Raw genomic sequence first — 25331 nt, forward strand, 5'->3', positions numbered from 1 at the left:
ATTTTAATAATAAAAATTAGAATATTTTTTTGGATTGGCCATAAAAATTAGAATATTGAGATCAAGTAATCTTGACAAAAAAAAAATTGTATCAATTTAATAACTAAAAATCATTGAAAATTGCACTCAATTTGATAATACTAATTTTAGACTTGCATAATGATAATACAAACATAAATGATACTTGCAATACTATTATAGTTGACTAAATATAAATATATTATAGTCAACATGCAACTCCAAAAGATTACTAATTTGATTGATTTGATAGCTTGAAGGTGACATGGCCCAAACAAAAAATAGCATGCCTTTTTCAATGAACAATATGATTGACAAGAAGGGGCAATAAAAATTATTAAAATTTGCCAAAAAAAAAGGGGTGAAAAGAATGTTGCAAGCATACTAGAATACTTAGGTGTTAAAATTTGCAATAAACCTCCTCAAACTATAAAAACAAAAAAAGGGTGAAAAGAATGTTGCAAGCATACTAGAATACTTAGGTGTCATTTGCCTAAATGTTTGTACAATTAGACTAAAATGAGTTTGATATGGACTAGCAAAGAGTTTACAAAGTAGCATGAGATGTATAACTTGAAATAGAAATGCTCATTGACAATTTAAGAGATTAAATTTTTATAACGCATTTTGGTTAGTGACTGTTGGATTTGACTACGTGAGATTTGTTTGCATTAATGTTTCAGATTACATCACATGATATTTTTTCATATAGCTCTCTTTTTACATCCAATGATGGATCATGGAGTGTGATCCAAAACATTGGTGTAAATAAATCTCACATAATTGAATCCAAAAATAACACTCACTATTCATTAAATATTTTCAATACCCACTTCATTCTTTTTTCATTTGCAATACTTTCATACACTTTCTTTGTTATTGTATGACTTGTAGAATAGATACAACCATGATTTGAACTATGAAATGCCATTTTTTCTCATAAAAGACTATAATCTCCTACGAGCTATTAGAAGTATTTCTTGTAAAGAGGATTAATATTATCAAAATAAATTTGCTAATTCAATAATAAAAACATATCGCCTCACTACAAAATCTCAAAAATTTCACACGAAAGCATACAACTTCAAATTGGAAGTCTTTATTAGCTACAACACAATGATAATCCTTATGTGGAATTACATTAAATAGCTAAGAATATTTTTATCCTCAAAACAATCATACTAAAGGTTTTCATTATGACATGAAGAAATAACTTACATTCATTCTTGAAAATTGAATTTATTATCAATAAGAAAATACTCTTTCTAAAATAATTCTTTCTTTTATAACTTTTTAAAAAGAAATAATATAAAATTATTTTCTAAAATTACAAAATATCAAAGTAACATTTTTGTCACTCACATTTAAAACCTTAAATCTAATAGCATTTGAAAACCACTTATATTAACATAGTTTTAAATAATTAAATATAAATCATCTTTTCTACAATAAAATAAATTTTTTAACAACTTAAATTTATTTATTTCTCTTTTCTACAGGACAAATTGACTATAGAGATCTTCATTAATTTTACTCTACAAAATAGAACAGTACATTTTTTTTCCCTTCAACCATGAGGTAATATTTTTAGATAATCAAATAATTAAACTAAATATGAAAAAATAATTTCCGTTGAAATAATAATAAAATGGCGCATAAACCAGCACGGTACCCATTACTACCTAATCCTTGCCCTCCACTCAACGCAACTCCCGCGGTCTCCTAACAAATATTCTCTCAATTATCTCGTTATTTGCTCCTAGATTCCCAACGAGATACCAAAGTAATAAAAATTAATAATAAGATTATGAAGAAACCACAATTTTTTTTTTAAAAGTAATTAATCATTCAGAAAATAACACAGAAGCGATTAAAAAAGGTCTGATTGATTGTAAACGCATCTACATATTTCCTTTGACTCGGCGCAAGTTTCTCTTTTAATTTGTCCGTCGATGGCGTCCGGCGGGACAAAATAATAATAACTTGTGGAAAGAAACCCTTTCTTGTCCAATTCGGACTCAATTTTCAGAGAATTTAACCAGATCATGTCATTTTGAATCTGCTGTAAGCATATTTTTATAAGGGAAGTGTGATTGAAAAGCTTTTAGTTCAAGGTAAATTGCAGGAAAGGAGAAACTGATGCCTCGAAGTTGAGCAGGAAAGGGCAAAAATGTGGGTGTTTTACTTGATATCGTTGCCGCTAACGCTGGGCATGGTGGCTGCCACGCTCAAGTATTTCGCCAGCCCGGACATTCCCCGCTATGTTCTCTTTACCGTAGGATATGCCTGGTTTTGTTCGTTGTCTATCATTATACTCGTGCCCGCAGATATTTGGATGGTGAGCTTCTGTTTGCTCTATGAAATTTTTTCCTCTAATGTTTGCAATACGATCCTCTGAATTAGGGTTAGGGATAATTTTAAGGAAGTGAACACCATTAAAAGATTATAAATCGTGGCAATTTTTTACAATATTGAATTTCGAGTGTTTGCCATATAAACAAATGATCTACAGATGTTTTGCCAATTTATTTAAAGATTGTATGTGTTGTGCGTATAATAGTCGTACGAATTCTTTATGACATGAAAATTTTATGTATAGAAATTCTGGTGGATCTTCATATCCAGATGGCGAATAGTGTTAGATAGAAAATGGCGGAAGTAACCAATTGGCAAGTTTTAGCCATAAAAATTAGCCATAAAAATTATCCTGGTATTTAAGGCATGAATGGGTGACAATGGATTCTGAAAAGTGACATTGGATTCTGATCAGTTTGAATCAAACAAATTTCTGGATATAAACTTTCGAAATAGTTTTAAGAAAATATCAATCAGATCTAATAGGGATTCAAATATGAAGAGACACCGGTTGTTTTTTAAAATTTTCTTTTCTTTTCACAGTGAATCTTGACAAGAACAAATTCAAAAAGTTTACATGTGGAATATTTAAAAATATGAGTAATCAAAACCGTCTGCTTCTAAATTCTTCAGGCAGCTTTTATCTAGGAAACTGTTTGCAATTCATAAATTATGAATCCCCAAAGACTAAAGTTAAAATAATTACGTTCTGTACAAACACTCTGTAGCGAGTTTTGAGAAAATACAGTTAAATAGAATACAACCTTAAATGTTAAAAAATCCCCCTTTTCACTTTTCTTAGCTTCATATGATGCAGTGGATTCAAAAATGGTGAAAATTAAAAATGATTGTTTTCAAAAGTAAAAAATTTAATCAATCAAATTTGTTTGCCTGCAACTCCTTACACAAATTTTAAACAGAAGTCTGTTTGCTTTAACAGTTATGGATCATGGAAGTTTCAACTCTTTCATTCCAGGCAGCTTTCGATGCATTAATTGTCTTCTGCTCTGTATTTTTTTTTGCTTATACATTGAATCAGTTACATGATATCATAAGCAAGTAACTGCTTTTCTGGTGAATCTTTTCATCGCATAGCGGAAATAAAAAATTGTATGTCAATATGTGGAGAGAAAAGTATAGGATTTAGTGCAAATACTTGTATTATTTTACGAACACGGTAAATTATGTAGCTCATGAGTATTTTCTTAATATTTTACAATAACAAATTCTTTTGTTTTTAAAATAAAAATTAGCCAATGGGGGAGAATGGTTCATAAGGTGTTATTTGATTCTTTCTGGTGTTTTCTTTTGGGTTTGAAGAAAAAAATCTAGTTAATAACCACTCTACACACACGTTACAATCAAGTCTGAACCTTTTTCAACAGGTTTCTGTTTTCCTGTGTTATTTTAGCGGGCCTTGATTAATATTAGTACACGTTCAAACCTATTGGGTCTTGACTCAATATCCAGTGAGTGGGATTAAATAGTCCCCAATATTGTCCCTTAGCAAAACCAAACATTGTGCTGCATTTTCCTGAATTCCAGCATAGCTCCTTGAGCAGAACCATTAACATCGACCTCTGGTTTACCCAACACGTGCCTAGACTAGGTGATATAAATCTTGGGGAACAATTCCCTTTCAAGTGGGAACATTTTGTTCCACTCAAGTTTGCACATTGAAAGCTGAAATAACATCTTGCATGAATGAAAATCACTAGGTTGGGCTTTTCTCCCATCATCTAAATCCAATAAAAAAGAAAGAGAGTTTGTATAGCCCCATGAGGTGCAATATTAATTGGCTTCATCTGAATCTTTATCGAATTTCAGTCTAACGACTAAGTAGATGAGAAAGCAAATGATTTGCCTGCTGAGTTGTCTCCCTTTTGATCCATGTAAATGGATGATGCGTATCTTTAATAGAATTGGTGAAAATGAATTGTAGTTTGTCGAATGCTCAACTTTACTGAATCCATCTTGCTCTCTATATTATCTAAGATCCATAATGGAAGGCCAAAGGATAGAGCAACTTAATCAAATTGAATCAGTTTAGATATCATATTTGAATGCTCCATGTGCGATTTATTGTTACTAAACAAAATAAATTCAAGTTAAATAACAAAGCCTAAAAGTCAACCAAAGGTAGCAAAAGATGCTTTGGTACAGATAATGTAACAATAAAATTTAAACACAAAAAGCAAAACATGGAGGATATCAACAATAAAGTGCCCCTATTAACTGCAACATGTATTTTAATTAAATATTATGACATATATACTCATAAAGAGGTTGTATATCCCTATTGAGGTTGTATGTGACAACATGTGGCTGATTATAAATTTGCCCTTGGGTTTTTGATCCCTTATATTTGAGACTTTAATGGCTATTTTTGGCTCTCTTTCCGATCATGTTGTTTTTACCCTCCACACCTCCTCTTCATCCTTGCCCCTTGTCTCCCCTTTCCCTCTCTTGGGTCCCATGACTTATCTTAAACCAAGTATTACATGTTATCTTCTATCCATTGGGAGTTTGTCCTTGTCTTTTCTTCACATGGTTTTCCATTCAAATTTTGTTTGCCCCACTGGTTGTTCTATGTACCAGTGGTATGATGAAGATTATTAAATTATGCGTAGGAGATCTTGTTTTGTCCTAGTTCACGACCCTATTTCCTTCTCCTCCAAGTTAGAGAGATTGTTGTCTCCTCTGATATTAGGGAGGATTGTTAGATTATGAATTGTACTTGTCATCACCTTTGTTTTAGATATTTTGAATGGTAATTCTATAGGTGATGAAGATTGAGGCTTGCATTGGGATTTTAGGTTGAATGAGAATGAGTTTCTTTTATTTACACTCTTTCGTTCTTTAGTGTCCACATCTTGACCTGTTTTATTTCTTCTTTTGCTGTCTATTTGTGATGTCCCCATCCTATCAACCAACATAGCTCGATTTTGTCAAGTCCCTTGGAGAGTCAATTTTGCATAGGTGCGTCAAAGGATATTACAAAGAGAATTCAACGGTGGTCAGAATACTAATACTAAGCATCAATCAAAGCACCAACTAATATCGATATCATCCAAGGGTGATTTAGAATGAAGTCGACTAGTCAATTAGTCATAATTATTTAAGATGACAACCTAGATATGCATACCACTAGAAATTGAAGCACCAAAGCAATCATACTGTTCGGAGTAATTAAGCAACATTGATACTGTAGGTGTTAATGATACCGATGACAATATTGATCACAACCATTGTAAGGGAAGTATCTCTGTCTGCGAATGCATGAATGTGGTCGACAAGGATGCATTAGAGTTATTTATTAAAGATTCAATCTAACAAGATCTTTTAATGGAATCATGAGATCATCTTAGGACATACGAATAATTCCTAATACTAACAATTTGATTAAGTCAGTATGACTATGAATATCTATTAATCATTGCTAATCGATAAGCATTAAAACAACAAATTAAATGAGTCATTACAAGCATCGGCAATTATGACCAAACCGATTGTTATGAAGAAAGACGTTGGAAGGAGATGTGTCTCCTTGATCTCGAAGAGGTGCGGCCTTTCAAGGAAGAAGTTATATATGACGGTGGAAGTCCATAACTGAGAAAAAAGGGGGGAGGAATATATATCCGCAGTTTGTATTCACTCTTGGAGGGTGGTTTTGGCCATTAAGACATCCTGCCGATTTCACAAGGAGCCAAAGGATATATCGGGAAAGTTGTTCAAACATTGCATACATCAATTGATATATCTGGAACAACGGACTTTATTTCATTGCGAGTATACCCCTTCGCATCAGGAACAGCAACTCCAGATCTGTATATATTATTTTTCCAATCAGATCTAATAACAAGGATCATTACAAATTCCTATTGGAATATCTGGCAGAGCGTAGGCTTCTAGTGGCAGATTAGAGTGTCACAGTGGCATAAATCTCATAACCAGGGACAGCACGATATTGTGATCTATAATAAGTGCAAGAAAGTGAGTAATTGTTCCATAATCACTAAGTACCTCACCAAGGGACATTACAAGGGGAATCAATATCATTGGCAAGAGAGTAAGGAGGGTGATGTTATGGAAGAAGTTCAAATTGTATCAGTGGCAGTCAACTACTGTTACTGCAGATGTTTTAAAATATATATATTTTAATCTGATAATTAAGCATTCCTAAAGGAGTATTGTAATAAGACTTACATTTTGTACATATGCATTCACAATACATGACAGATTATTATATTAGTGGCCTAGTCTTAATTCATTTACTAAGTTCTATCAGTGGGTAGGTTGGTGTATGTAGGGAAAGGCGAGTAAACCCATCACAAGTGATGATGAGCCCAAGATGGGACGTAGTCCAGGGCCTTGAGGGAGCCTCTTTGTAGTTGGTGTCAGTGTCCTAATTGAGTAAATCCCCCTTCCCTCTTTAGGATTAGGAAATAAGCTAGGATAGAACTTAATGCAATGAATGTTAAATGTGTTATAATACTAATTCATGTAATAATTTAAGAAATATGAATTGAAGCATAAGAATGTATAATAATATATGTTAATTATTAGTAAACTGGCAGCCCTCCTAATAGGGGACATTACACTATTGATGTGTTATGTTCTTTTTCTGATAAGTGATGTGACTGTGTGGTATGATGGCAGAGTAGCAGACATCCGATGCTTGCTAAGGTCTTTTGAAATTATTCTCTATGTTTTGCAGTTTGTTGTTTTTGAGGAGTGATAGATGGAAACATTTGATTTATTTTGAAGGGCCGTTAGATGTTTCTTATGTTAACAGTGTTGTGGTGTTGGAAAATATCAATCTTACCTTCTTAACCGTTGTACACACTGTTTTGTAGTCGGTCAGGAAAGGTTTAGCCTCTCAATTTTTACACAGTAAAGGCTATCTTGTATTAATGAGGATACCTGTGTCATTTAGCAATCTTGTATTATGCATAGATCCTTATGCCCGATTTTTTCATGGATCCCAATTCCTCAATATTAATAATTTTACTAAATGTAGAAGGTCCCATTAATTGGTTTCCCCAGCATTGCAGAGAAATATTGAAAGATGCCATGCTTCGTATTGTGTTATTACCGTTCTGCCTTGACCTGTCGTATGTTTTCTCATGGATGCAGATCACACTACGTCCATACCAAGGTTCCCTTGACTAAGTAATTTTTCCTTCCTTTTTAGTTCAGAAGGTTTTATTATTTCTTCCGCTATTAGTATTTTTTTTTTCTTTTTTATTTAATTTTATCATCCACATGAGGCTACTGTTTCAGAAGGCTGATGGAGTTCTCCGATACAACTTGTATGTGCCTGATCTGAAATCTGTGATTATAACAAGATAAGCTTTTTATTTTTATTTTTAATTTTTTGTGTTTTTTGCCTGATGAAATTTGAAGAGGGTCAGACTATTTTGTTAACAAACAGTTCTTCAATATCGACATAACCTCAAAAAAGATCTATATTGATGATACACATCTTTCTAACAGCAATTGAAAAAATAAATTTTCCTGAGAAGTTGTTCATAGAAACAATTTTTAAACCCTAATTTGATTGTGTTGCTCTGAATGTCATGTTTGGAGCTTCAAACATATCTCAATCTGTATTATGAAGATAGTTTAAATTCCTGTAATACCTGTATGCTTGTGCTTGTGTTGTTATAATATGTTCTATGCTGTATGTCACAGAAGTTTTTCATAATATTACTATGAATGTGTATGCAATTGTCACTTAAACAAACTCAGTGAGGAAAAAACTGGCAATACTGAACTTTTTGTGAGATTAACAAATGCCTATAATCTTTTAATATCTTAAGATACCAGTGTATATTCTGACCTGGTTTACAAGTGTTTATTATTGATTGGTTTTAGATCTTACGAGTATTTAGTTTGGAAGCTAAAATAAAGCCTTCTGTGTTATGTTGTTGCAGACTATTCTTGGGCAAGATAAAGGAGGAATTGCTTTCTTTTGGAGTTGGTCTTACTGGAGTACCTTTCTCCTTACATGGTATCATTTTCTTTTATTGAATATTTTTCTTCATATGTTTTGAACTACACAATGATATATATTCTTTTTAAGCAACTGAGAGGCATTATCTATGCGGTTGCTGTACCTTAAATTGATTTGCAGATTTTACATTGACAGACCATCTATACTTGAGCAAAAATCCAACTGAACAAGCCTATATCAGAGAACATGAATAGCATGAAAACTCAGTTTAATTTTTATCACAGTTGACAGGAGAAAAACATCATAACTAACGTAATGAAGCATGGCCATTGCATATATTGAATTAGCCTCTGCTAATAGTGACATAAGAAACTGTATCAAGCTTATCTAGAAATGTGATGAAATGGATGACTTTACACATTTTGGAAGGAATTCCAAGGAGTTCATTTTTGCAAGGGGCATTTGGGTGCCATTTTCTACCATGGTTTGTGCACTTCTTGTTTTGGAAATTCCTAATAGTATCCTTCTTCTGAATTTCTTATAAATTGGAGCCTTGGAATGGTGGTAAGATATCCTGTTTTGGTTGTTTCGTTGAGAGTTCATAGGTACACAGGTGTTAAAGTTTGGAGACAAAGAAAGTGAAGTGTGTGTGTTGCTCTTTAATATTGTCTGTGAAGATAATTTCAGCCTCTCTTTTATGTGGAGTTTTTTCCCACAAGGGGTTCTCTGTGTAAATTTTGTGTAATATGCTCTCTTGAGGTTTGGTGATTTCTTTTTCTAAAACCATTAATGGTATTCTACAAATTAAGCACACTAAGTTGAATGGTAATTCATGAACAAACAAACTTAATTTTAGATTCACAAACTTAATTATTAAAGTCATATTGTAATATTTAGCTTATAGTGGTCATTTAATTCGTTTAGTTAGCTTTTAGTAACTTTCTATTCTGTAAGTCAGTTAGCTCATATTTAGAATCTTTCTATTTTGTCTTTAGTTCTTGTTCGTTTCCATTATGGAAAGATCTATTGTAATTGCTTATATAAGGAGTATTCCTCTCCTTTGTTAATATAACAATCAATTATTTTTTCTTGGTATTTGACCATGGGTTCTTTTTTGACGATTTTTTTTATAGAATGAAATTTGTGGTTTTTTCTGTTGGAGATCGAGGGTTTTTACCAGCAAGGTTTTGGAACAATTTTTTGATGAAAATCATTTTTTTTGGTTTTTTGTTTTTTGGTTAAGGGTTTTTCTAGGCCATTTTTGCTGCTTTCAAGCTCGTGCGACCTAAGGTTCTTGCTCCCGCAACTTGGTATTCTCCATCTGCGCGGCTAGTTTTGCAGTCCGCTTTTTGCACGAACGTGGGTTTTTGCAAATCATGACCTATTCTTTTTTGGCCATGTTTCTGTATGCATTGGTCCTCTTTTTTTGCACGATTTTTTAATAAAATAGTGGGTTTAAATATTTTGCGACTGGTTTTTTTTTTCGCAACTGTTGCTAATCGCGATTTGTGTTGTTTTGCACGAGTTTTTGAAAAATTGTGGGTTCCTAGGGTTCTTTTCTGAGCGCTGCAACCTTCTACTTCTGCGTGAGGAATTTCTGGCTGCATTTTTGGACTACTTTTAAAATAAAATAAAATTGTGGGTCCTTTTTTTGTTGCATCTAGGGTTTGACGATTTTTCCACAAAATCCTGGTGCTGTTTTGCAGCAACTTTTTGACGATTTTTGGACAAAATCGTGGCTTTCCGTCTTCAACAAATTTTTTTGACGATTATTTATAAAATTGTGGTTTCTTGCTGTTCGTTTTTGCAAATTTTTTGATTTTTAATCAGACAGGTTTGTTTCAGCAAGTGTTGTTGCATGATTTTTTTATCAAAATTGTGGGTATCAATTTTTTACAGTGCTTTAGGGTTGTGCCTGGGGTTTTTAGGACAAATGACGTTTTTTTTACAAAATTGTGGGTGTTGCTGTTTTTCTCCGAAGCAATGGAGGGTTTTTAACTTGGTTTTTTTTTGACAATTGTGGGTTTTTAGAACCGTGAAGGTTTAGAGTGATTTCCTAGAAAATCATGGGTATTCAGAAATTTTGCACGATTTTTTAAAAAACAAATCATGGGTTTCATTTTTTTTTTCTGATTTTTTAATCAACAAAAATGGAACGTATTTGAGAAGCTTTTTTGTTATATCTTGTTTTCTGTGTCTTTGGATAGTGGGAGGGTGTTACCTATTGTGGTAAACTCGGTCATATGAAGAAGTTCTCGAAAAAGCGGTTGGCTGATAAAAAATCCAACCAGGGAGGGTCTCAACAGTAGGCTCTTGTTGCAGAGCATTTGTAGGAGAAAAGGGTCAGCCTTCTATGCATTCATGGTCAAAAGACCGGCAAATCATGACAAGTCTTCTACTAAGGGAGGGTATTAAAGTAATATTGTAATATTTAGCTTATAATGGTCATTTAAGTCGTTTAGTTAGGTTTTAGTAACTTTCTATTTTGTAAGTCGGTATTTAGAATCTTTCTATTCTGTTTGTTGTTCTCAATCATTTCCGTTATGGAAAGATCTTCTATAATTGCTTATATAAGGAGTATTCCTCTTCTTTGTTAATATAACAATCAATTATTATTTCATTAATTTCAGTTTTCCACATTGTAGTTAGCTTTTATTCCCAACAAAAATAACCTAGAAAAACAATTGCAGCCAATAGACAAATCTAGAACTTATCTAACAAACAGATATTTTTGTATGTTCTAATATTTCTTCAAACAGTACACTAGCAAATTGAAGTTCATTAAACTAATACAGCTTACTAAATACACTGACATACAGTCCTCAAGAAGTTTAATTTCTGCGCTTGAAGGCCAGGGCTGCTGAAACACAACACCCAGCCCTGGAAAAGTTTTTTTAATTTTTGGTTTTGTAAATTCCAATTGCCTTCTCTTCTTCCCCAGTGCACTGCTTAGATTCCAAGCTTCCTCAATTAATGGCAGTTGATTGACAAGCTCCTCCCTCAATCAGCAATAGTTAATTGGCAAGTTCATTCCTTCATTCAACTGATCCTAACCAGGAGTAACTACATTCTTAACTAACCTTATTCTAACTACTGATGGACTCAAGTCTTTTAATTCTAACTGTAGACAGAGCACTTTTTCAGTCTTGCAAGTTAAAAATGGACATTACCAGTGCTACCCGGAAACGCGTTTCTGGCCTCGAGGCACCCGTTTTGGAAACGGAAACCATTTCGGGGACTTGGGGACAGCTGGAAACGTTTCCAAGCCGTCCCCGATCTCTGAAAATTTTCGGAAACAGTCAACTATTTAACTGGGGACCATTGACCATCCCTGGGACAGCAGGGGATGCCCAAGCCGTCCCCTAGTTGTCGCGGGGACGGTTAGCCGTTTCCGGCGGTAAGGGCACTTATATTTTTTTTTTTTTTTTAATAAAAAATATAATTTTTTATTGCTTATCCAGCTGATCCCTGGCTTTTTCAATCCGCCTAATGGAGCTGTAATTTTCACTCAACCTAGATCTGCAGATATGAAAATTCTCAAAATTATGACTTTAAGATACATATCACAAGCATAGTCACAATGTAGGATAAGAATACCATTCATTCAAATCCATTAATATATTGAAAATATGACTGTCTACTAAAAATGGGTACAATCAGTGCTGCTATGTTGCAGAAACAAGAGTAAAATCTGAAAAAACTTTTGGTTTTGTTTTCTTGACTTGCATTATAAATGCAAAATTATACATTTTTTACCTTTAGATACATTACGTTGATTGGATTTTGGCTAATTTTGCTAATTAGTAAATTGACATTAAGCACTAAAAATACTAAAACCAATTACACAATACCTTCAAAAGATCAGTTGGATTAGTTTGGGAAGACTTGGGATCTATTTGATTAGGATAAGAATCTGATTAAAAATGAGAAGAAAAAAGATTGTATTGGAAGAGAATAAAACTTACTTGCACACCCAATCTCTCCTGATAGATTTAGAAGCCTCATGCAAGGAGTTCCATTAACTCCTACATACATAGCCTTTTCTAAGCTTTGGAACAGATTTTTGTTTTCATTTTGACTTTGAAGTCTGAGACTTTCTGACTTTGTCACTTTGAGTCTTCTCACTTCTAACATTATATGATACATCGATACATTATCTTGATAGTTGATATATGATATGATACTTATAGCTCTTGATCTATTACTTTAACATTTCAATGTTTCATTTTGTTGAAAGTTGAAACTTGCAGCCTTTGCTTATTTAAATATTTTGATATATGAATCTATGATATGATACTTGATAGTGATACTTCTCATTGTTTCAATAAAATAAATTTATGAATGTATGAAATTGAAATTCAAACTCTTATTTGATTCATTTGATCATGATGCTATCCTTTGTTCTTAATCTTATTCTATGATGATTCGATGAATGATCATTGATTCAAATTTCAATGATATTAGATAATTAGAATTAAAATCAAGAGTCTAATTTATAAATGTTATTATGTTGCTATGTTCCGGTCCTGAAATCATGCACATTAAACTTTAATTCAGTCCACCATGCAACCATTGATATGGAATTGCCAATGCAAGAGGGAAGGGTTTTCATCCTAACCTATCAATGTGTGCAGTCAAGGGCTTTCTGTCTTTGAGTGTAGATTGTATTCAAACTCAAAATGAAGAATTGCTCAAATGAAAATGGATGATCCAAATGAAGCTGTGCTCTGTTGTGACCTTTTTCACACATCGCCCCATTGCAAATGGGGACCCTCCTTTTTTTTCTTGCTTACTAGGGTTTTTGTTAGTGTCTCGCGGCCTTCCGCTTCAGTTTGTCAGTTTTGAACGGTTTGAGTCTAAAGGATTGAAAGTCAGTTTGTGCAAGCCAAGTGATAACAGAGTCCGGATACCGTCAAAGTGCCTAGAAAGGCCAAAGGATGAAAAACGCAATTGATTTGAACGAATTTGAACAACTTTCTATTTTTAGAAAGTTTGCTTTTTTGCTTTTTCCTTTTTTTTAGGAAGTTTCGTTTTTGACATTTTTTGCCCAATCCCCGGTATGGCTATTTTTAGAAAGCTTTTCCTATTTTTTAGGGATGCCTTCTTTTTGCTTTTTTGGAGTGGGGACCTAGGGTTTGCACTGGTACCATTGGCATGCATCGAAAGCTATCGAAAATTTTCAAGTTTTGACCCAAAAAGCTAAGTTCCTATATTTTAGGGGGTCATGGCACATTCAAAGGATAATCAGCTCGAAAAATCATGTAAGTCTGGAAATTCGCATATGTCATCCTGATTTGGCCTGAAATTTGACTAAGTCTGAAATTTTGAAAGATCTCCTAAAAACTAGAATTTGCATTTTAAGTCCTAGAGATCTGAGGCCACTCTCAAACATCCTGACAATATATATGAAATATAACTTAAAGTATAAGTTCTTATACTTAAATGTTATATTTCATATACAGACAAAACAGACTTGGTGTCAAGAGTTGTTCCATCCTTATAGTGCACACTTCAAAGTCCGCCTTGGAGGTAGTCTTGAAACTCCGCCCTACTTGGTGATCTCTTCTAAACTCCGCCTATGATCATGAATAGGAAAAGTCCACCCAAGCCGTGGTCTCAAAAAGTTTGCCCTGTGGAGAGGGATGAAAAGTCCGCCCTATGGAGAGAGCTAAAAAGTCCGTCCTATGGAGATGCCTAAAAAGTCCACCCATGAAATAGGTCTAAGGAGGCAAGAAAGTCCGCCTTAGGGTGGGAAGATAGCAAGTGGCATGAAGCTCACAAAGTCCGCCATCATGGAAGATAGAAAGTCCGCCTTGGAAGAACCTCAAGGTATCAAGAAAGAAAAGTCCTCAGACTTGATTTTAGACTTCTTGGAAGCAATTAGGACAACTTCTCGAAGGATTTCATCTCTTGAAGATTCAAAAACAAGCTCCCAATCAGAATCAGATGGTGACAAGAAGAAATCAAATTTTCATACTTCGACAATTTCTTCACACAAATTGGAAAATTCAGAGAAGACATCTAACACGCCAAGGTAGCGCCTTGTCATCTTCCAGCCAATCAGATTGTTTCGAGTCAACATGTCCAGGTTTAATGAACCTGACTTATCCAGAAGCTTCTAGGAGGGCACACTTCACAATGCAGCAACCTTCTATTTTCATTGTTGGTTCATATTTAGCAAGAAGGACAAGTGTCCCCAAATGTAATTTTCTCATTGGTTGAGGGGTAGTTAGTCTTGGGAAACCCTAATTAGGGTTTATAACTTTCAATCTGGGCCCTTGATCACTGTTTTATCTCGGCCGTTCATTATTTTTTGAAAACTAAAAACTATATAAGGCTACCTCCTTTCATTTGGAGAGTGTGAGGTTTCTGATATATTGTTGCGTGAAGGTCATTTTTTCAAATAATATATTGCATGTGCGCTTTCTCTTAAGGCTTTGTAATCTCTGTTGTTTGAGTGATTAACATGGTTTCAATTTCCTCAACACATTAGTTAAAGTTAATTTAGATTTGCTTTTATGTTGTTAGAATTGAATGAAGGATTTGATAAGTATTAATTGACAGTGTACCTCTGCTCATACTTTTGGTGAATGGATGAATTCCATTTCACTGTGCAAAGTTAGTCTGAGCCTATCCCCTATGTATGCGAATGTTTCGATCATAAGCACAACCCGTTGAAGATTGCACCCGCTTGGTGTAGTTGTCCTCAGTGTGGCGAAGCAAAGTGTGGTTTCCCGAGAACACCTAGTTAACACCGTCTCCAGAATTCATAGGATTAGATCAGCTTTCTTAAACCCTATCCCTTTTTCCCTTTTTGAAATTCTAAATCTCGAAAATCCAAAAAAAGAGAGAGCCTAAAATTGATAAATCTATCTAAGTCCAGAAGCTTGAAAGACATTTGTAAACGTAAGTCCGCCTTGAGATTTTCAGCAAACACTACCCAAGTAGCTATCCCACTAAAGTTGCTTGTTCGCACATATAGACCCTGGAATCAGCAGTGATTTTTCAGGAGAGGATAGAATACCTTTGGGTATCTTATTCTAATGTTTGGTAGATGATAAAACAAACACCAACAGGCTCCATTTTTAAATAAGTTTCTGAATTTTGACCCTAGGATCGAAAATTCTCTCCAAGTATTTTTAAAATAATTATATTTGAATTTTATGTTAGTTGCACTTAAATGAAAGATTGACAGGCCTGACTAAAAATAATATTGTAATACCTTCCCTTGCTCAACCTCTAGCCAATAGGAATGAAAAATAAGCTATAGGTCTTTTCAACAAAGCTAATTCGAGAAAGGCAATATGACATGGTGACAAAGTCTACTGTGTTCAAATCTGTTAGTATGGCAGTTTCTCACCTGTTGGGAAGCCCCCTCTAGGTGCTCAGATCACCCAGGTGGTTTATCTTCAATCAGTCATCTCCGTGTCCTCCTGCAAACATGATTTTTGTGTTGTCCTTTTCTAATCTGCTAGGCGAAGCCCTATTTTTAATATCTATTGCAGTGTATTTACATTTTAACATATCCAGGTCTTCCTAATTTATATCAGGGGACAATGGAATAAATTTTGAGGTCATTTTACATGGGAACCCAAAAGATTTTTGTAAGCACACTTTTATCAATGTCTACCATTAGAAAAAGTCATCAAAGCTTGACCATCTAGAGTCGAGATGCTTAAATTTCAGAAATCCTGTTAATGCAAAATGTCTTGCAAATAATGCAGACGAGAGGGAGAAGAAATGATGGATTTGCTCAATGGCTTTTAATTGTAATTATTTACTTGATTCATATTGTTTTTATAGCTATAGAAGCTTATAATTATATTAGTTACTGTTTGGTTCAAACCGTAATCTTTGCCCCTTTAAAGAAGGGATTTTAAAGCACGCCATGGCTGAAGCCTTGATACATGATGTTAATCTCTAGAAAGGTTTTGATAATCTGATTAATTCCTCATATGTATATTATGCTATTATACATCACATAGAAATAGGCTTGATTTGTCAACTTTTCTAATTTCTTTGATTTTGCCGTTGCAATCTTCTTTTCCAAGAAACTTAAAGAGTGTGGTAACAATGAGTAATCTTTTAATTGTTTTGCTAACTTCATTTCTTGTTTTTATTTCTTTATAGGGCTATAGTACCAACTATTCAGGGTTATGAAGATGCTGCAGATTTCACAGTCACAGAGAGATTAAAAACAAGTGTTCAGGGGAATCTTGTCTTCTACTTAAGTGTGGGCTCTATTGGATTGCTTGGAATTATCATTCTTATTCTCATGCACAGAAGCTGGTGCGTCTTCTAATTATGAAATCAACTTTGTGCAGTCATTAACCATCATAATAGCATCTATATTGTCAATTCAGGGAGTGAAAACATAAATCTTTAGAAAATATTAGAGAACTGACAGGACATGATAAACAGACATTCATTTCCCATTATTTCTTTGCTATATTTTAAAATTGATTGAACTGTTTGTGTTCAAAGTACTATTGTTTACTTAAACAATACCTGTATTGTGCAAGTTTTAACATCTGCATAAGCTTATATACAGAGAATATTTAAGTTTGGATTCATGGTTTATATTATGTGCTTCAAAATGAATTTACATCAATGATCCTTAATCAAAATGTGCTTGTTGATTGTTAACTGGAAATCCTTATGTGAATCTCGGCTGCTTTAAAATAATTGTTTTGTATTCTTTTCAATATGTACTCTGCTTCAGACACTGCTCTCTGTCAAATCAGTTTCGTCCTATAGCCTAATCAAATTCTCAAGTTTTAGATCACAGGATACTCCGCCTGTTATTATGCCCCATCTTAAGGTGACTTGTTGGTTGCTCCATTCTTAAACTGCTGCCAAATCCTTTATATAAAATATGATTCTGGTTTCTTGCTAATGCACTTGAGATCTTCCCAACATAAAGTTTTTTGTCATTTTGAACATCATACATATAAATTGCAGGTTATTTGCAATCTTTTTTCAAGTTTTACAAAATTCTAATTTTTTTTTATAAAAACAATTAATATTATGGGCCATCAGGCAATGCAAGGTTACATTCAGGCCACTAGAGTTTGACTATATGGTCAGCACAGTTACCATTTCAATGGTAGGCCACAACCTGCTAACAAGCCACTTGCAACAATAAACTTGAAGTTGGTTATATCATCAGCAGAACATTTTTATTTCCTATATCTGCCAAGTCTTCCAATCTCCAATCCCTCTGTTCTTTGATGATCCATTTCTCTAGACATTCAAATTATTTTTCCACTAAAATTCACATATATTAGTCAGTCCCTTTTATCTGTTATAGTTTTCAGGTATTCTTCTCAATGCCTCATATCCGTTTCTTTAAATGCACCAATACTCTCATTCAATTCACAGCTGAAAATGCTTTATATTTAAGAAGAATGATACACCTCAAACGACAAAATTTATTCAATTTCTCGTAGCCGAATATGCTGTACACTTGAATGCTGAAAATGTTTACAAAATTCATGTTCTGATTCAAATGCAGATGTGCTGAGTCAGTCACAAATCTAACACTTATAGCAATTTAGATCAAAAGCCTTCTAGAAAGTTCCTGACAACATACAAAATACTTGCATATGGTCTTTGATCATGCCAAAATCTTCTTCAACAGTTAAACTGCTTGAGGAACAATCTTGAACCCTCTTCAACAACTAGGGGCAACAATGAAAAACTAGCTTAGTGAACAATGCCAACCTCCAAATGCACTGCAAAGAAAGGCACATTGAATGTGGTAAGAAGCTTCACAGTTAGTGTGCACAATCTTGAAATAAATTTGGGAATCAGCAAGCGATGTCTTAATATGTCGATCATTTTCAATATCTTTTTCTGTGAGATCCTTCACTAAAATTCCCAATTTTGATTAAAAATGTTTGACACATTCAAGGTGCATCTACAGGTTTGGTGGGTCCACTGGTTACCACATTAAAAGATGGTCAAAGCACAGCTTTAGCAACAGGATCCATCAAACAAGCATTGAAACACATAAAAACATATCCGACAGAATTTCTAACCCAGTATAATGCAAAAGAAGCTGGTATAAATGTTTCTCACAAATGCTAGGGGCAGAATGTTTGGGGAGATATAGCACAGGTCCCTTTTATTCAATGAATGCCAATATGTCCTGTGAACATTGACATGTCCTCAAAATAGCCTAGGAAATGTAGGGGTGTTAAGTATTTGAAGCTTTTGGTGAGTTCTTGATGATGTATCCCTTGTCTAACGCAGGTTATTTGTCATATTAATGGCGAGTTTCAATTTATATTCTACAGGTATATGTTTTACTATGAGATTCAGGATAGGCATTATTGTTTCTATGAAGACTTAGGAGGCTATTCATTCACCTGTCACCTGTTTCTGTTATCTTGACTGGAGTTGCTTGGTCTTTTTTCTTTCAGTGTCTGTCACTTTTAAACATAGGAAATTGCAGTGTATTTCAGGGCCTGCTACATTGATTACCTTCTCTTTTCATCCTATCCTATTGGCTGAGAGAATTAATCATCACTGAGGCAAAGGCCATCTCTCTTTGTCCATTGTGGATCTTCTTCTATTGAGTCTTGAGGGTCACCTTGCTATCATTTTTTACAGCTTGGGTATGGAGACAAGCAAACATTAATCCACTGACCTTGGGAGTTAAGAGATGATCTAGGGGGCACATCCTGCTTCTTCCAGGATTGTCCAGCTTGGCTGCCTTTCCAGTGGATTTTATTAAATTCTGTATGTCATTGCAGTGGGTAATGATGATTGCTCTTATTTTGGTTGGAGCTACAATTCATGTGTTGTAATGCTTACTTCCAGCCTTGAACTTTTGTAACTACCCGATTCTCTTGAGGGGATCAATCCTCTCATTGCTATTTCTATTTGTACTTGGATAACATGTAAGTTTTTTGTGCTTTGGGTCCACCCCTCTAATTATATTTCCATTGTTCTAATGTTTAGTCTTTGGTTATCTTGTCTATTCAAGGTTCTGATCAACGGTTCAGTTCTGTTGATCTATTTTGGTTACTTGTGGACTTTAGCACAATTTTTTTCTTTTGTTCTTTCTCTGTGTGATGGGCACCTGGACAAACTCCTTGAAGCATCTCCCTCACTTTTGAATGGTAATTGAGGATGCATATGTCTCAAAGTTGACACTGCACAATTTTATTTCTTCAATGCTTGAAAAGCAATATCTTGAGATAAACATTTGGTGGTGCTCCTAAATCTATCCTCCCTTTCTGCTGGCTATTGGTATTAAATGCAGGATTATCACATAATTGCATTCTTGAAGTTCAGTTGCTATTTGTTTTAGGCTTTTAGCTTAATGTTTGTAACATTTAAATTTTATATCATATGATTCAAGTACTCTTTCCATATCTCAAGTAACATGTATATCATTTATATACACTATGACAAAGTGATTGACAAAGGACAGAAGGATGTCATACATTTGCTCTGCGAATGTCACTGGCACACTGTAGAAACCTTTCAACGTTGCTAATCTTTCAAACAAGCCTTGCTTGGCCTTGAGAATCATCTACCATTTGTCCTAGTTTGATTATCCAAATTTTATTATAATCTGTTTTCAAATCCATCCTGGCGAAGTATTGTTTCTTCTACAACTGATACAAGACTTCATCAAACGTTGGCATTTGGTAGCTGCTCTTGATGACTATGTTGTATATGATAAAAAACTCATAGTTATGCTATGATCTATCCTTCAAAATTAGCACAGACGGTGATCTGCTTGATGACACGCTTTGTTTTGTCAAGAATTTCTTGTATCTGTACCTTTACCTTGTCAAACTTGAAGGCTGAAGATAAATAACTCCTAATATCTGACAATGTTGCATCTTGGATATGTTGAATATCATTCTATATTGGACACCCTGCACGATCCCAGTAATGTTGTGGACCACTCTATAGTCTATTCATACAAGCCCTGCTTGGTCTTGTAATATCCCCTACTCTAATTGCCTCAATTTAAACCCTACAAACACAAATTCAAGAGCTTAGGGTTAAAGGAATTACTTGTAATAATAATCTTTCCAACAACTTCTTGACTTTTAAGCCCTGCAATCATCACATCTAAAACACAAGTGCATATATATATACAAATTAAGCTGTTAATGCTGTCAATTAGAACATGTAAATCAATATTCTGCTTAATTGTAATCATATTAAACCTATTCTAGGTTTGGGATAGGACATGATAAGAGTGACCCAGCCCAACCTTACTAAGCGCAAGAACGGAACATTGACCCTCTTGGCCTTGGTGGCAGATCTTAAGCCCCATCCAAGGTGGCCTACTTAGCAGGATGCTGGTCTTACTTTCCTATCCATGCGTTATCTTTTGTGTTGCTACCAACTTATCAAGGTAGGTCCGGTAGGGGGGAATATAGTGGAATTCTCAGCTTAACCTAACTAAACCCAAGAGCGGAACATTGATCCTCTTGGCCTTGATGGCAGAACATAGGCATCCAACAAGGTGGCCTACTTAGTTGGCAGCTTTAACCCTCTTCCTATATCTCTCATCCTTCCCCCCATGATGAGTTTGGATATGTAATATCAAGGCATTAATATTGAATCAGAATGGGCACTAAATTTTATTCATAGGAAACTGATATACATAATACATGGTAAGTATGAAAATACATGAAAGGCCAATATAATATTTTCATTACAGTTCTGTCAATGAATAATGCTGATCATATACTGATACACTGTTAGAATGCTGAAATTATAACAGATTGATCATTTCTCTGTAACCTTATTATTTGTATTTATTCCTTCTTTATGGTACAAGACTATGGTTGCACTTGTGATTGATTATAGTTATTAAATTGTTTGAATGAGAGATTCAATATATTTCAGAGTCATAAAATATTGAGAGCGGATTATATCATACCAGTCCCTGAATACTTTTGTTGCCTTTTCTTGATTTCTGAGTGCCGTGTTAATCTCTAGCCCGTTCCTTTCTTTTTCTTAATCCCCATTGATACCACCACGAACAAGGATGTTACTGCCTGTAACTTAATGACAGTTCTGATCTGATCTGATTGATGGTGCCCTCACTAGATGCTTTTGATTCCTTTCCTTTATATCTCTCAATGTGAGGGAGAGGTCACACCTCTTCATCATGTGTGCCCTTTGGCAAGAGACACACCCTTTCACCATTGTCACCCTTGAAAGAGTGCAACTCTTCATTATTTCTGCCCTTTGAAAGGGAGACAACCTTTCATAATCACATCTGCACTTCTTATTTAAATCAGATTTGCACTTATGATTTCCAAATTATCCCCCTCTCAAATGAGGTTATCTTCTCCCGTTTATATCTCATTGTTGAGGGAGTCACAACTTTCCCTTTCATGTCTTTTGACTTTTCATTAACTTAATTAATTTTTAATTAATCATATCTAATTATATTATTTTATATTTTAATTCTATTATTAAATTCTATTTCAAAGTGGGGACATTACAGATCTTCACTTTAATGCCATCTTCGAATTATCCCTGTTAGAGGTCAAAACTGGACTATAAGTATAGACTGCCTTCAAATCCAGATTAGTGAAGTATTTTGCTGTATATGACATAAAACATATCATTTAACCTTGGCAAATGGGTGTGTTGTTTTAAGGCACAAATATCCATACATATGCTATCATCCATCCTCCAAAACTAGTACATTTGGTGATCCACTAGATGGGAAACTTGGTTTTATGGATCAAGGAGTTCTTGTGTCCATAACTTTCTCTTTTTAAACTCCAACGTCGAATTTCTATGATGCCTAATGTTTGGCAGCATTGCAATTGGTGTAAGTTGAATCTCATTATCTATTGAGTGCTAAGGCAGAAGGCCTTTGGCTCCAGAATTAGCACATTTGAATATCATTCTATATTGGACATGCTGCATAATCCAGCAATGTCGAGGACCATTCTATTCATACAAGCCCTGCTTAGTCTTTAATGCTATCTTCCAAGTATCCCTGTCAGAGGTCTTAACTGGACTTTAGGCTGCCTTCAAATCCAGCTTAGTGAAGTATTTTGCTGTATACATCTTATAGAACATATCATTTAACCTTGGCAGATGAGTATGTTGTTTAACGCACAAATATTTATACATATGCTATCATCCATCCTACAAAACTAGTATGTTTGGCGATCCACTAGATGGAAAGCTTGGTTTAATGGCTGTCTGATCAAGGAGCTCTTGTGTCCGTAACTTTCTCTTTTTAAACTTCAAGGCTGAATTTGTATGGTGCCTAATGTTTGGCAGCATTGCATCTGGTGTAAGTTGAATCTCATTCTCTATTGAGTGCTAAGGCAGAAGCCCTTTGGCTCCAGAACTAGCACATTTTGCTATTAACAAGATGTGACGCTTGGTTTGATGGTAGCTTGATCAAGGAATTCTTGTATCTGTAGCTTTGTCTCTTACCTTGCAAGATTAGAGTTCTATAAAGTCTAGTGTTCAGCAGCATTGTAGTCTGGTATTGGAATTCTCTAGAGTTTAATTTTCAACAACAGTGCAGTCTGGTAAGTTGAATTATATTCTTAATTGGGCACTAAGGTTGGCCTCTAAAATATCTCATAGTGCAGATTTAAAACGCTCTCCTTAATCTGTTCAACATTAAGTGAACATGCAAATGATTTCACCTCATTTTGCTTATTATCTTTAGGACTTATCATCAGCTGTACATGTTGAACAATTAAATGAAGTGTCAGCCATATCAACCTCTTGCATCACAATGTACTCATGGGTAGGAGAGTTTTGTTGAAAACACCAGAGTGCTGAGAGGGGGGGTGGTGGTGAATCAACATTTACTTAAATGTAAACCATTCCATTTGTAGAATAAACATTAAATCAGATTTGCAGAAAGAATTGAAGGTAAAGCATGCACCACAACAATCAACACAAGGACACCAAGATTTTTACGTGGATAACCCAACGAGGGAAAAACCATGGTGAGAGCTATCTCACAATATAAATGAACAAAGTTTTACAATTTTGATTTAAGGCTCATTGCCTAAGGAAGCTCACTGCTCCCTGATGGACTTGCTGAGAAAGATACAAAGATACATAGACCTGCTGAAGAGATTCACTATCTGATAGCGAGACAAATGAAGATTATAACGAAAAACATGAACATGAATTGCTAAAAGGATGCATCTGACATATGCGGATGTGGCAGTCTCTTTTTTGCACACTTACTCCATCTTCCTAAATTGATACTCATCACAAATTATTTGTTCTTGTATTTGTATCCTCCGCATCATCTCAAAACACCAATTAAGTCAGCTCCAAGATGACCTTTAGATGAAATGTGTGATGCAACATAGCTCGGCTTCAAACATATGCGCCATGAAGTAAACTGAGTTGTGGATCAACCCAAAGCACAACTGGGCCCAAAAACATCACAACACATCCTCCAAAGCAAATGTAATAGGTCAGGATCAAACCACAAGTGAAAGAACCAAGGTTGTCAACCGAAACATCAGGAACACGACCAAAACTACCAACTGTACACTTTTGTGCCACTAAGGAGAGACCAAAAACATCATGCAAACCAAGATATGAGCAATGTAGACTATTTGCAGCATCCCTACAACCATCTCTTGAAGTATCTGATCATTATGTGCTGGCATAAGCAGAGAAGACCATTGAACTGTTGAAAACAGAGCATCCCAGACTGACTGCGACACTTCAACACTTGAGATATTGCACTGCGGTACACCAAATCAACTGAGACTAGAATGGATGAACCCTTATACCTCTTTGATCATATCTCCAAGTCCACACAACCATATCTACCGCTCCAGAGGAATGCATAGCATTCTGGTAATGATCTTGTTGAAGTACTTGGTTGTTTTGGAAAATTTTAATTTACATTGTTGGTGAATGTGTATTTATAAAATAATAAAATTAAATATTTATCCAAGCCAATAGGTAAGGTTTAGGGTTGACGTATTTGTATTTATTTGTCTTCTTTCAAATGTGTCGACCAATTCCTATATTGCGTGGGCCAAATATGGTCATCATATCCAAATACTCGAATCTTACCTAATTGGATGACCTCTCTTGCTGAGGATTAGAGATTTATATTTTTTTTGTCACCAATATTGTAGCTGACACTTTTGACAACAACTTTTTTATATGATATTTATTGGGATTAAACTGCATAGTTTTGGGTCAATATTCATTGACCCATATTGACACCTTATAATTTTTATACACTTTAAAAACAACACCTAAATATAAATACCTTTTTTCATCAGGCTGTTTTGGTGTGGCTTTGCTTTTTGTATAATTCTCCTCTGGTGTGGACATAGACAAACTGATCATTTAGCTAAACAAATTTTGTCATTTTGCCATTCCTTGTTACAGTTTTTGGTTGGATTATCTTAGTTTGTTTGATGCTTTTGGGCATGACTTCCTTAATTAGCACTAGGACTGTCACTCATCCATTTCTTCACTTATTTCCTTTTTATTGATTTTGGAAAATATTCTGTTCGCTTTCTTGATTTCAATTAACTCTTGTTGCAGTGCATAACTAATTGTTTCGAATGTCTGTTGCTATGACAATGCATGCTGTTCTTTGTGTCTTTTAGAATAGATTACTTCCGTGCTGTATTAATAGTTTTCTCTCCTTGACCCTTTTTCAGAATCTTTCATCTTTTTATTCTTGTGACCATGAAGTTATTCAATTCAAAGCTCATTTCATTTTTGTTCACCTCAATATAGGGCATCTTCTTACATGCATCCTTGGATGTCTTGATGTTGAACAATGGCAATTCCTTTCTAATGTAGGGTTGTAGGCTGCAAATGTACTTCGTGGAGACATCCTTGTCTGTCAATGGCAATTCTTCCTTTTGAGACTTTATGCGTAGTTCTGCACATTCTGCCTCACTTCTGCCTAAGATATTGCCACTTGATCAGCTGCTCATCTCAGTTCCTTTCTAGTGTAAGGTTGCAAGCTTCAAATGTACTTCATAGAGACATC

General features: G+C 34.7%; 1 protein-coding gene across 1 annotated transcript in view; it reads left to right on the forward strand.

Moving 5' to 3' along the window:
- Nucleotides 1–1890: 1890 nt before the first annotated feature.
- Nucleotides 1891–25331, forward strand: part of LOC131076713 (uncharacterized) — a 110079-nt gene continuing 86638 nt past the window's right edge. The window contains exons 1-3 of the mRNA XM_058014015.2: nt 1891–2356; nt 8310–8386; nt 16460–16618. Of these exons, the coding sequence (XP_057869998.2) occupies nt 2189–2356; nt 8310–8386; nt 16460–16618 (404 nt within the window). The 5' untranslated portion in view covers nt 1891–2188. The remainder of the gene's footprint in view (nt 2357–8309; nt 8387–16459; nt 16619–25331) is intronic.

Source organism: Cryptomeria japonica, chromosome 10 (genome assembly GCF_030272615.1).
Source record: "Cryptomeria japonica chromosome 10, Sugi_1.0, whole genome shotgun sequence".
Lineage (NCBI taxonomy): Eukaryota > Viridiplantae > Streptophyta > Pinopsida > Cupressales > Cupressaceae > Cryptomeria > Cryptomeria japonica.